The 13,592-nt window shown below is 35.0% G+C and overlaps 1 protein-coding gene across 2 annotated transcripts in view; it reads left to right on the forward strand.

Annotated features, from left to right (window-relative positions):
- LOC309502295 (potassium voltage-gated channel subfamily H member 7) overlaps positions 1-13,592 on the forward strand; it is a 112,665-nt gene that overhangs the window by 29,967 nt on the left and 69,106 nt on the right. For both annotated transcript variants that reach the window (XM_082174621.1, XM_082174622.1), the window contains exon 3: positions 12,213-12,368. In XM_082174621.1, coding sequence (XP_082030747.1) covers positions 12,213-12,368 — 156 coding nt within the window. The remainder of the gene's footprint in view (positions 1-12,212; positions 12,369-13,592) is intronic.

Below are 13,592 nucleotides of genomic sequence, written 5' to 3' on the forward strand. Positions count from 1 at the left end.
GTGTGTAAGTGCCCCGATTATGCTATTTTAAAGGCTCCTAATTTTGTTTTGCAGTTCTCCTAGAATAGGTTTACATGCATATAAGGTCAAAAAATGCTTTAATTTTCTCATAATATACATTACAGCATCACCTCATTTCTCAAAAATGTCTGAAATGTTTCGATCAAGGATTTGGTCTCTCTAAACCCCGCCTTTTCTAGAGCCTACTCTGCTCTGATTGGTCAGAAGGCTTAGTCTGTTGTGATTGGTCGACCACCCATTACCATGACTTTCAGCTATATCTTTCTCAGCACTTAAAACACAGGGATACGGACAGTAACGATGTCGTCAGTTTTATCGTATCGCTTCATCCTTTTAAAGCTCATCAAAGTAAACACGTCGACAACACGAACCAAACTCTTCCAGTCTCAGCTACAGTGTTTGAGGGCGGAGCAAAGTTGTTCACCAGCAGCCAATGAAAATCATCGGTGGGCATTATGCAAATTTGTTACATAGATTCAAGCAGGAAGTGAGACTGTAATTACTGGCGACTCATTTCAGGGAGTTCAGAATCAATCCTTCTGGGACACAATAAACCCATTTATTATGCACTTTCAAACTTTGCAGACCTTTTACATTCACAAAAAGCTCTATTACACACGACATGAAAGATAATATCCGACAAATCATAATAGGGGCACTTTCAATCACATTACCCCGCTGCATTCACACACTAAAGCTGCACTTTATACACACACTAATGCACATGACAGTCCTGTGGATTAGAGGTGACTTTCAGCATGGGTCGGGATGTAAGGAGATCTCTTCATTCAACTAGTGTTTGGTCCATCTGTCTCTGCTCTGAATGCCCAGACACACAGTGATCTCAGCCAGACACGCCAGGTACCAACTACTGATGCCCGCTATGCAACTCTAAAAAAAATAAAGCATTATCCACTGGTTTCACAGACAAGGCTTAAGTCTAGTCCAGACTTAAATGCATGTTTTATCTGAAAGTAATTTGCACTGATACATCTTAAAATATGTCAACGCCATTGTTTTGTCTCAAGATGCACATCAGCAGTGGTTTTTATTTAATTTTTTTAAGGACCGTTTATAAAATCTACATAGAAGTCCTAATTAAACTAAGGCCTAATCCTGGCTTAATCTAAACCCTGTCTGTGAAACCAGGCCTATATGAAAACCAGAACCTTTTTTTCCATTTTGTGACACCAATGGTGCAGAATTCTGACCAAAACTAACACCTTTTTTTTTTTTTTTTACTAAACAAATTCATTACTTTAAATAAAATAAACATTAACTTAAATACAATTAAATATAAAAAAAGATTAAACTTATTTTATTTCTGATTAATTTGCATTTAGTTTAAGTTAAAGTACTAAAATAAATAAAACTAAATAAACAAAAACTACTTGATAAAAAAGCTAGACATATTTTTTTTTTAAATGACAAAAACACTCAACAAAATTACAAAAAATGTATCTAAATTTCAAATGAAAAAATTTCAAATTAAATCAAATCTAATTGAAAATATTAATAAAAACTATAAGAGATCATTGATACTAAAATAACACTGGCTGAAATCACATTTATAAATTAATGAATTAGTGAAATTAATAGTGTATATTGTTGTTACAAAAGATTTATATTTTTAAAACATTTGCTTCTTTTTTTTCTTTTTCTTTTTTCTTCTTTTTTTTCTTCATCAAAGTATCCTAAAAAAGTCACTTTTTTAAAATTAATTCAATGTTTTTGTATTTTTATTGTGTATATATACAGTACATTTTATCTTTATATATATATATATATATATATATATATATATATATATATATATATATATATATATATATATATATATTTAAGTTTCAGTGAAACATCTGTACACTCCAAAAATTAGGCCTTTTTTTAAGATTTTCGAATTTCAATGATATAATACAATTCCATCAAACTGAATTGAATCATGGATTAATTGAGTAAAAAAAAACTAGAGCTTAATAAAACATTTTGTATAAATCTTAATGGAACAAGGGAATGGACCATTTCAGTATATGTGATTCGCATTCATTAATAAAAATAAAAAAAATGAAAGAAAATGAATACAAATCACATAAGCGAAATGGTCACTTCCCTTGCTCCATTAAGATTTATTCAAAATGCTCAAAGGTCTTGTCTGTGTCCTAACCTTCCTCTTGACCTCTTTCCCTGAACTTTACCTGCATCAAGACACTAGATCTTTGTGTATCACATCTCTGTCACAATGTCTGCGGTGTCTTTTACCGGTGTCCCGGTCAGGACGTGCGAGAACCGAGACTAATTACACACACACTTTACTAGCACTATCACGTTAATCCCTCTAAACAAACAAGAGACGCAGTTCAGTAATGTTTAGAATATAACTATCTTTAATTGTTGCAAAGTCTGTACATGTAAACAGCACATAAGTAACAGTATTAGTAAGTTAAGTATTAGATTTATAACAGTACAAGTATAACAGTATTACAGTACCTTCAGTAGATTTGATTAATTTGGTGACATTAGTTATTTTTGTTTATACATGATACAATTTATACATGATACAATAGGTTAGAATGTGAAAACGATCTTCAAGTTGATGTCCTCATGCAGGTTGACTCAATCTTTCACTTAGAAATGATTAATACACCTCTGATCAACTTCTTGTCATGGTGTAAATAATCAGGAAATAATGAATAAAGTGGAAGTTTATGAGAGCATATTTCTGAAAATCTGGTGCATAATTCGCAGAATAAAAACACTTATTTAAGAGTTCAAACGGATTTGCAGAACAGGACTGACCCTGTTTAGTTAGTGTGGTAAAGGTGTAGATGCACTAGTTGTAGATCAGCAATACGAGCCCAAACATGTCAAACACACAGACTGCAAGTGGATACACGATCTGCGTCATTGTTCTATAATTAATCAGAGAAAGAGTCATCATAGTGTCATTAGTGATGCTGTGGAACTCAAACGCCATGATTTTATCATTATAATGCATTGGTGAGGACCTCATTTGTAAATGAGCATTTAAATCAGAAAAGATTTGACTGAATGCATCACATTCTCTACAAAAACGGTGTGAATTTTCAAGCGGACCTATTATGTTTTTTTGTTTTTTTATGTTCATCTTTCTTTAGTGTGTAATGTTGCAGTTTGAGCATGAAAAAGCTCTGAAAGTCCCTCCAGCGAGAGTTATTCTCTATATCAGTGTCAGTGTTTCTGAACTCCCTGAAACGCCTCCATTGTAGTCTTGAGTTTTCTTCCGGGAACGAACACGTCACAATATTCCTCATTTAAATAATTCATACGCAGAATAAAGGGGCGGAGCCTGGTTGAGTTAGTTAGTAGTGTGTTGAAACTGATGGTTATGGTAAGGGGCGGGACATTTCCCAAACACACTCGAAGCACTTGACCAATCACAACACACTGATCCAGCCGACCAATCAGAGCACAGTGTGTTTTTCAGAAGGAGGGGCTTCATAGAGACAGGAACTAAACAGGGCCGGGTTTCCCGATAACGATGTATCTTAGCTCTTAAGAGCGCTCTGTACGTGCAAGGTTACGAACGCTCGCTGCAATTCCACGCGCGTTTCCCAAAAATGCACTTCAAAAATGCGTTCTACGTGCTACTTAAGCGTCGCTGTCCATTCGCGAAGTGCTGAAATATAACCTTATATGGAATCGTATTCTGAACATTTAACCTAAGAATCGTCATTTGTTGTGGATAAGAAATCAAGACAAGTCTATATAAAGCACCTATACAGGCACTGACAAAATGGCTGAACAAAAAAAACAAGATACCTTTCAAAAAGATAAAATGAATGTCCTTTTAGAGGAGATTTTTAACAGATTTAAAGGACACCATACAAATAAGGAAAAACAAAACATCTGGGAGGACAATGCAAACTGCAACCAGGGGTGTTCAAAGATCAGGGAAGGAGGTCCGCAAGAAATGCCCAATACATGGCTGGTTTTCGTGCACGTCAGCAAGTCATTGACAGATTTTTTTTTAATTCATCCCTATTTTGCCCAGTCTTTAAAGCATATTTCCCACATTACTTCTTTTATGATTTTTTGGTTCATTCATTTAATTTTAGATGTGTATTTCTATTTTTCTTCCCTTTTTATTTCATTTATAAATTCATTTAAACAAAACACGAGTACAATAAAGTGTAAAATAAAGTACAATCAAAACCTTATATTATAATCACATTGCATTTGAATAAAGTTAAAGGTGTAATCTGCCGGCTGTCCTGCCGGTTACCTCATAACTCTGTCTTCTTATGATGCACTTGGAGATTTACGATTACTCCAGAGCACTCGTAGATCTACGATGATTTTTAAGTGCTACTTAAGTTACGATGCTTTTGGGAAACAGACCGTAATATTAAGATCAGTCATACGATCGTTTTTACGATCTACTTAGGCTTACGATGCTTTTGGGAAACGCAGCCCAGAGCGTTACTGACAGACTGGGAAGAGACAAGCTGCAATAATGTCAGATATGGGGAAAAATAATGTGTTTTTTGAACATTCAAGCATTCTAGTAGAGCCCAAAAACAGAATCAAGACTTTATAAAAGGGTATAGTATATGAGTGCTATTAGTGCATTATATTTCAAAGTGGTTAGAGACTAACAAAATGAAAATGTCTGTATGGATGACTGCTCTGAATGGCTACAGTAGTTATATTTAGTCAGACAGCCAGCGTGCTGATAATGAAGACTACCAATGTGAGACATCTGAACAGTCTGAGCTCAACAGACACTACATTTACATGTTGTGCTGTGAGAATCTTTGATCCGTCTGCAAACGGCACATCAGTTTGTGAACACACAGATCTTCATAAGAGCTCAGATGCTGAGTGGGGGAAACCAGTATGAACCAATTATAGTCCAAGTTACAAGTAAGCGATCTGGCATATTTACTGAGAAAGTAGACAGACTGTTGCACTGAAAAGAATGAAACAAATCTTTAAATAAAGTGTTATATTTGCATATATAGTAGGGGTGTAACGGTGTATCCATATGAATCAAAAGACTAACATGTAAAAAAATTTTTTTAAAAATTATAATATATATATATATATATATATATATTTTTTTTTTTTTTTTTTTTTATAATGTATTATATATATATATATATATATATATATATATATATATATATATATATATATATATGTATGTAAGCCTATTTTTTTTATTGAAACTCTCATATCTGCCTGCAATTTTCTAAAGAAAGATCTCTTGAAAGAGACCATTTGACTTATTTGACTATTTTAAAAACTGCATACATTGAGGAAGAAGATTGTTTTGGTTGTGCTCCGGCTCTGCGTGACTGTGCGGATGAATATGGTTATGTCTCATAATTAAAAAGCGAGAGAGAGATAATCCTACTGCTCATAAAACATTCACTATAGGCTTCAGAGATATAACCAGTTTAGATGGAAAGCTGACTAGCTGAAGAAGTTACTGTAGCTTTACCCATTAATAGACACGCTACTTCCTTGAAAATTAAAAACTAAAGTGTAATTTTTGTTGTTGTGGATGTTCTAATTAGCATACAGGATTTGCCATTTTCAGAGAGTTACATTAACTTGTTGTGTTTTGGTTGCATTTGTAACTTAATAAAATGAGTAAAATACTCACAAAATATACAGTAATATAATATCAATATATTGATTGCAGGACCCTAAATCTAATCAAATCATAATGGCATTTAAGCATGCTTTTAGTTATGGCAGTTATTGTATTGCTGGGTAAAATAATCGATGAAACATTCGATTTTCACCACTAGTAGATATTGATAAACTCTGGTTAACTGGAATTGAATCTGCTTAAACTGGATTGTGTGGTTAATGACTAAAAAGCATGTTTTTACACAAAAATAGCAAACATTTTTAGTAAATTCGCTCTGAACTCCTCTCGTTTTCCTCTGGAGCCACTCATATTTCCATATATGTTTTTTTTTCCATATAAGCAGAACGAGATTTTGTTGAAGTGTTTAACATAAGCAGGATTCAAGCATTGAAACGCCGTCATTTTGACGGGATCACGTAGAGTTATGCATACAGAACATCATAGCTCTTATGAACAGCATTTACTATTTCTTGAATATACATTATACATTCATAAATTCATCCCGCAGGGCTATTTACTGCAAGTGAACTGCATAAAAGCTCTATGTGATTAAAGGTTTTTACTGTAAATGTTTTGTCTAATGACCTAAAATATGTGCTTCATGTGATGACATCTAAAATAAACGGTTTAATCAAGTCAATTATATTATTTAGTATGAAATCACCAACAAAAGTCATTTTTTTGGAGTCAGATCAGGTAGAAGTATAAAAGCAAAGATAAATCAAATTTTATTTTTAAGTTAATAAACAATCATTTTATTTTAATAACCTTACAATTAATACATTTTTAAAAAATTATGGAAATATTTATGGTTAATTTATTATTTTCTAGAATGTCTGTTTTGACTTTTCATTGTACAATCTCTAAAATTATTTTTGAATGGTTGGACATCATATACAGCATCTAACAAACAGCACTTTCTATTCAGCAAATCTGACCGATTTTGTGTTCAGCGTAAAACAGGCCTAATGCTATAACTTTAGAGGAACACGCCGACTTTTTGGGACTTTAGCTTATTCACCGTATCCCTCAGAGTTAGATAAGTCCATACACACCCTTCTCATCTCCGTGCGTGCCGTAACTCTGTCTGACGCACCCACCGCTAGCCTAGCTTAGCACAAAGACTGGAGGTAAACGGCTCCAGCTAGCATACTGCTCCCAATAAGTGACAAAATAACGCTGCCCAAGTAGCAGTGCTTCGCTTTCTGAGAATATAGTTCCCAGTATGTATACGGTTAGAAGATGGCTGTGTCTCATGTGACCTTGCTATTTGTACACGCTATGTCTATACAAATCACAACATGTAAATAGGAAAATGTTGGCGTTATTTTGTCACTTATTGGGAGCAGTATGCTAGCTGGAGCCATTTATCTCCAGTGTTTGTGCTAAGCTAGGCTAGCGGTGGGTGCGTCAGACAGAGTTACGGCACGCACGGAGATGACAAGGGTATGTGTGGACTTATCTAACTCTGGGGGATACGGTGACTAAGCAAAAGTCCCAAAAAGTCGGCGTGTTCCTTTAAAAAGCTGCACATTTAATTTGACATTCTGGCTATTTCCAGTCTTGCATTAGGACATCTTCGTAAATGGCTGAAATGATTTTGTGATTGTATCTCGTCATTGACAGGACATGATGTTCTTCATGTTTCAGAGCACTTCTCCTCTGCATGCTCATTAGATTAAAGTGAACGTGTAGATTAAATTACATTTGAGGAGAGTTGCTGCAGAATATTCCACGTCTCATTTGATCCATTTTTCTTGCTGGTGTTGCGTTAGAAGTATTAATGATACCTGCCGGTGCCGGAGACGTTGATGTACTGCTCAGGATGCGGGAAATGCTTAGTCCAGCATGTTGAAGAAGCCTCCCTATAGACCCGTGTCCTAAATGAGCTTCAGCGCTGGTATATTCGGCTCCTGCTGAGTGTGAATGTGACCATGAGGAGAGAGAAAGAATAGTGCTGTTCTGGACCAGATCTCAGTCAGTACATTTCTGCTGATAATACACTTATACATTTATGATGTTGAAAAATATTTCTATTTCAAGGAATTGTAACCAAAATATAATGCAGCACCATGCAACATTGACGTCAATAAGAAATGTTTTATATTAGAATGATTTCTGAAGGATCATGTGACACTGAGGACTGGAGTAATGATGCTGAAAATCACAGGAATAAATTACATTTTAAAATATATAATCAAAAAGTTGAATTGTAATAATACATTTAATTTTTTTATTGTAATAATTGTAATAATATTTCACAATATTACTGTTTTTACTGTATTTTTAATCCAATAAAGACTGTCAAAGTCATTAAAAATCGTACTTACGCCAAACTTTTGATCGGTAGTGTATATATATGCAAATAAAATAATTTGATCTTGTAATTTGATTTACACCTTAAAAGGGCATTTTAACTAGTTAGTCGACCAATATATCAGTCCAGCCAAATGAAAACCTGGAAATATCAAGGAATTTTTAAATAGTGAATACAATTCATAAAGTTATGTAAAGTTTGAAATTAATACATTCTTGAAAATATATATTTTTTATTAATAACAATAAAATTAATAAATAATTTACTAAATAAAATTATTAAAAGTTGTGGAAGTATGTATAGTCATTTTTTTCTACTTGTGCGCAGTTCTAGATGTTTTTATTGTCTAAAAAATGGTATTTGTGTGTACAGTCTTGAAAATTATTTGTAAAAATCCTTATCCAGTAATCTTAATTAAATTTGAAAAAGGCATGTAAAGTCAAGGTTCATTAGTTAACATTAGTTATTGTATTAATTAACTTAAATGAACTAACAATGAGCAATACATTTGTTACATTATTTATTAATCTGTTGATGTTAGTTGATAAAAAATAAAACTACTCATTGTTAGTTCATGTTAGCTCAGGTCCATTAAATAATATATAACTTTTGATATTAATAATGTATTAGTAAATGTTGTTGAAATTAAGTATTTTGCTTCATTTTGCAATTAAGTTTCTCAATCTGCCCGAGGGAGAATTACGGGTCGTTCATCCCAGTGTTATTTTAGTGTAACTAATATACTATTACATTTTTTGTAAATATTTTGAATTAAAATTATTATTTATTTTTTTTATAATGTTTTTATTTTAACTTTGAAGTTTTAGTAATTTTGTTGAGTGTTCTTGTTGTTTATATTAGTTTATATATATATAGTTTTTAGTTTTAGTTTGTTTAGTTTTTTATTTTTGGTGTTAGTTTTAGTTAACGATAATATTCCTGCTTCACACAGAATGTGTGTTTGTATTCCGTTTGCAGTGTTTTTGAATTGTTGGTCATACACATGTAAGCTTGCGCTCGATCGGCCCAAAGTCCGGCATCCGACCAGCGCGGAAGGTCTTTACGTGTTACTGTCCTTTTCTCGAGGCGAAGTATTTTTTGATTAAATTTGCAATACATTAATCATATGTATTTACTTGTTATTTCATCTGACTCCATAAATGAAAGGTTTTAATAATATCTGTGCCTCACAAAAAGTGAGCGAATGTTTGACTATTCCTTTTAACCATTAAATGAACAATGTCAAAATCAGTTAGAATAATCACATGTAACAATTTAATATTTCAGATATCAGAGACCAATTCCACAATCAATTCAAATATCTAGAACATGGTTATACATTGGTTACACCAAATAATCTTACCCAGCTTGTACCTGAGATAGAGAGAGAAAGGGAAAGAGAGAGAGAGAGAGAGAGAGAGAGAGAGAGAGAGAGAGAGAGAGAGAGAGAGAGAGAGAGAGAGAGAGAGAGGGGAAGAGACCACCTATTCAATCCATGTCCAGCAAAGAAGAGGCCTAGAGAGAGGGAGAACACCTTCCTTTATCCTCTTTGACCAGGTGACATGGGGGATGGGGGAGACCACCCTCACATGGCTTCTATCCAATAAAAGAGGGGTGGCCTTATCTCTGAACCAGTTTTCTCTAAACTTCTCTAAACCTTATTTCCTTTTATTTTATCTATCTGGATATGAGATATCTGTACCACTCACTTTGAGACATTTCAAATGACACCAAAAACATAACAGTCAATGATAAACATTCACATTAAACCATGTTCTTGTGTGAGTTCTTAGTTGTTTCTGAGAGGACGTGAGGTTGTATGGGGGAGGTCGAATGTTAATTAGCCAGCAGGGCCCTTTTGTCTCATAGACCAGGCCTAAAACAGTATTTTCAGTCTTACACACATGCAGACAGACATTTTATCCCACTCCCACCCAAAGTGTCCACGTTTTGTCCCATTCCCACCCGCTAAACCCTGTAGGAAGAGGTGTATACGTTACTTCAGTCCCGGTCCGATTAGATTATCTCTCGTTCTGGTGTCTAAAGGCGATTTCTTCCCATTTCCACACACACAAAGCTTTAGATCTCAAGTGACAGATGTGTGCTGCTATTATTAAAAAATATATTTTTCGGGAGTCATTTGTATATTCTCTCTCAGCATCTCCCCTTTTCAAAACTCTGTCCCGTCGGATCCCGCGGTCGTGTCTCTCGTCTCGATCAGCATCCAGGACAGATAATATCTGTTCTATGATACATTCTATTATGTCAGCCACAAGCTTTCATACGGACACCCAAACATTTTAATAATCCTTCAGTCATTTTTTTGTTGTTGTATCCTTTCATCACTAAAGGGGCTTTGGGAGTGGACTGAATGAGAAGGACACAAGGATGGATTCGACTAAAAAAGAAAAAAAGTCTGTGTGGACAAATTGACTGTGCCTGTCATGCCCTGCTAAGTCCCTGCGTGTCCGTGTGGGACGCCCTGCAGAAAAACAGCAGCTGAGCAGGGCTAAGCCTGTGGAGAGCCTGTGACCTCTGACCTCTGACCTCTGGGTCTGATTCACCACATTTATCCATGATCACACCCTGCAGCTCTCTCTCTCTCTCTCTCTCTTTCTGTCTCTCTCTGTCTCTCTGTCTCTCTCTCTCTCTCTGTCTCTCTCTCTCTCTCTCTCTCTCTCTCTCTCTCTCTCTCTCTCTCTCTCTCTCTCTCTGAGGTTGTGGAGAGGGTATTTGAGTAATGCAGCGTCGGTCTCGGAGAGCAGATGAAAGCTGCCATCACCTCTCTTCAGTCCTTCAGGTTCTGCTCCCGAATCTCACCTTCTCCGGCTGTATAGTGCAAATGAGTGTGTTATGCTTCGGTCCGTCCGCTTTGAAGGAGCTCACAAGAAGAGCACTTTCAGGGGTCTAATTATGTTCTGGTGGGTTTTATCCTGCAACTATCATTTCTACTGATTTTAAAGCTAACATTTTGCAATAATGCTTTGCGAATGTTACAAAGGAAAAGACAGTACAATTTAAAACTATTGACTATCCTTTATATATATTTATTACATGGACGCAGGATTCTAACCGTCGAGACGGAACGGACTATTTTCTTTAGCGGAAGCAATACAATCGTTTTTAAATAAAAAAACTCCTTTTTAAATCAATATTTTACGTCAAATTATTGATTTATTTGGTGGGTAGCCATGTAATAAGCGGGATAATGTAGTGCGAGGTGGTTGTTAGAGCGAATACACTGTCGCGTCGGGGTCCTGATCAGCCTGTTGTATTCGCTATAACAACCGCCTCGCCCTACATTATCCCTTACATAACTATTTTATTAAATATATGAAAAATATTTACTTTTTTATTCCAGAACCCAGTTCTTCTGCTTTATCGAGAAAATTGTATTAATTAATGCACTGACAATGAAATTTAATCTTATTCCCCCAAAAACTGATGCCTGATATATGGTAATAAAATTAATATTAAATAAAATATTAAATAAAAAAAATTATATCAAAATTTTATATTTAGCTTTTTACTCCCAGTAAAAAAATATTTTTTTTCTGCAAATGAAAATAGTCCCAAAGGAACACTGAAAACCTGGCATTCAAAAACTAACCTCATGTAAAAAAATAAAATAAAATAAATAAAAATAAAGAGTATTTCGAAAAACTAAAAGGGAATATTTTCAGTGAATAACAGCTTAAATTTGACTTCAGAAAACTTGAAATATAGTCAAATGCGCTGAACTTTGTGTGCTTTTTTCCTCCACTATAAACACTGGAAAACTGTATCAACACTTGAAAGATAGGCATAAGCAGGTTAACCAACAAAGTATGTTGATAACTCAATAGTCAAATCAGAAAAATGAACACTTATCCGAGAGTCCTTGATCAAATAGTCCATGCTTGAGAAGTATTGTCCTTATGTGTGAATCCTTAGTCCTTGAGCCCAAAAAATGAATCAAAATGTCCAGGGAAAAGTGAATTGCCACTTTTCCTTTGAAATGAAACCATTTTTATAATAAGTACAGGACCTTGTAATGGTGATTTAGTTCTCTGTTTAATCCGCTTGATTTGCCAGTGTATAATCTTCAGCTCTCAGAAAGAGCAACCGTAGCATGTGTCTTCATGAACAAGTGAGCTGTGGTCCAGACAGCAGACGAGTGCTGGTCACAGGACCAAATCAGCCAAGATCAGAGTTGTGCTTTTGGGAATGAAACACATCTTCATCTTCCTCTTGTAGGATCAGACTTCCAGTGCAACACTCACATCATCCCAGTGAAGAACCAGGAAGGAGTTGTGATGATGTTCATCCTGAACTTCGATTATGTTCTAGACGAGGAGAGCATGGACTCTATGGAGAGACTGGACATCAGCCCGCCTGCCAAATCTGAGATCAGTGAGTGCAAACACTTTTCATTATTAGTATCATGTTTTCTTTGCCAGATTGGTTTCTAACATAGATTTTCAATATTAGCAGATCCTTCCGCAAATATTTTCCCCATCTTTATCCTCCAGAAGCATTTTTAAAAATCATTCAGTCAAGAACCATGATCCAAACTAACCAGCTCTGAAATTAATCACATTTTAAACTTTTATCTGAAGCATGTGTGTGTGTGTGTGTGTACTTGTACAACTATCTTTGTGAGGACCAGTTTGAGTTTTAGACCATTGGAGTGAGGACAAAGAGAGTAAAGTGAGGACATTTTGGCCGGTCCTCACTTTCTGAGAGCCTTTAAAGGCCTGTTTGAGGGTCAAGACTTGGTTTTAGGGATAAGGTTCTAATGAGGTTAAGGGTCGGTTTAGGGTCAGGGGTCGGGTTAGGCACTTAGTTGCGATGGGTAAGGTTAGGGTAAGCGCCTAGAGATTGCATTGTGTCAATGAATGTCCACATAAAGATAGATGTACAAGAATGTGTGTGTGTGTGTGTGTGTGTGTGTGTGTGTGTGTGTGTGTGTGTGTGTGTGTGTGTGTGTGTGTGTGTGTGTGTGTGTGTGTGTGTGTGTGTGTGTGTGTGTGTGTGTGTGTGTGTGTGTGTTGGAAGAAGTCTCTTATAAATAAGAGTCTTATAATTAAGAAGTCTCATAAATAAATGCAGCACCAATGCTGCATTTATTTGATAAAAAATACAGTAAAAACAGTAATATTGTGAAATATTATTACAATTTAAAATAACTGTTTTCTGTTGTAATAAATACTCAAATGTAATTTATTCCTGTGATTTAAAGCTGAATTTTCAGCGTCATTACTCCAGTCTTCAGTGTCACATGATCTTCCAGAAATCACTCTAATATGATGATTTGAAGATCAAGACTTATATAAAGATAAATATAAAGACTGATGTATTATCAATGTTGAAAACAGTTGTGCTGCATAATATGTTTGTGGAAACATGTTTTTTTCAGGATTCTTCGGTGAACAGAAAGTTTATTAATATTCCTATTTTAACTTCCTGCTGTTGTGCTCGATAGAGAAAGGCTTTGTTTGCTAATGCGTTGACAACAAATCTGAAACTTTTCCTATTCCACTTTTTATGTGTGTAAATAACCTTCCGAAATGTCTCTAACAATCTTTGATTGACGGAATTAAAATCATGCAGGAATCACTTTGCGACTTCCCAGTG

The sequence above is a fragment of the Leuciscus leuciscus genome (genome assembly GCF_965113295.1).
Source record: "Leuciscus leuciscus genome assembly, chromosome: 7".
Classification (NCBI taxonomy): Eukaryota; Metazoa; Chordata; class Actinopteri; order Cypriniformes; family Leuciscidae; genus Leuciscus; species Leuciscus leuciscus.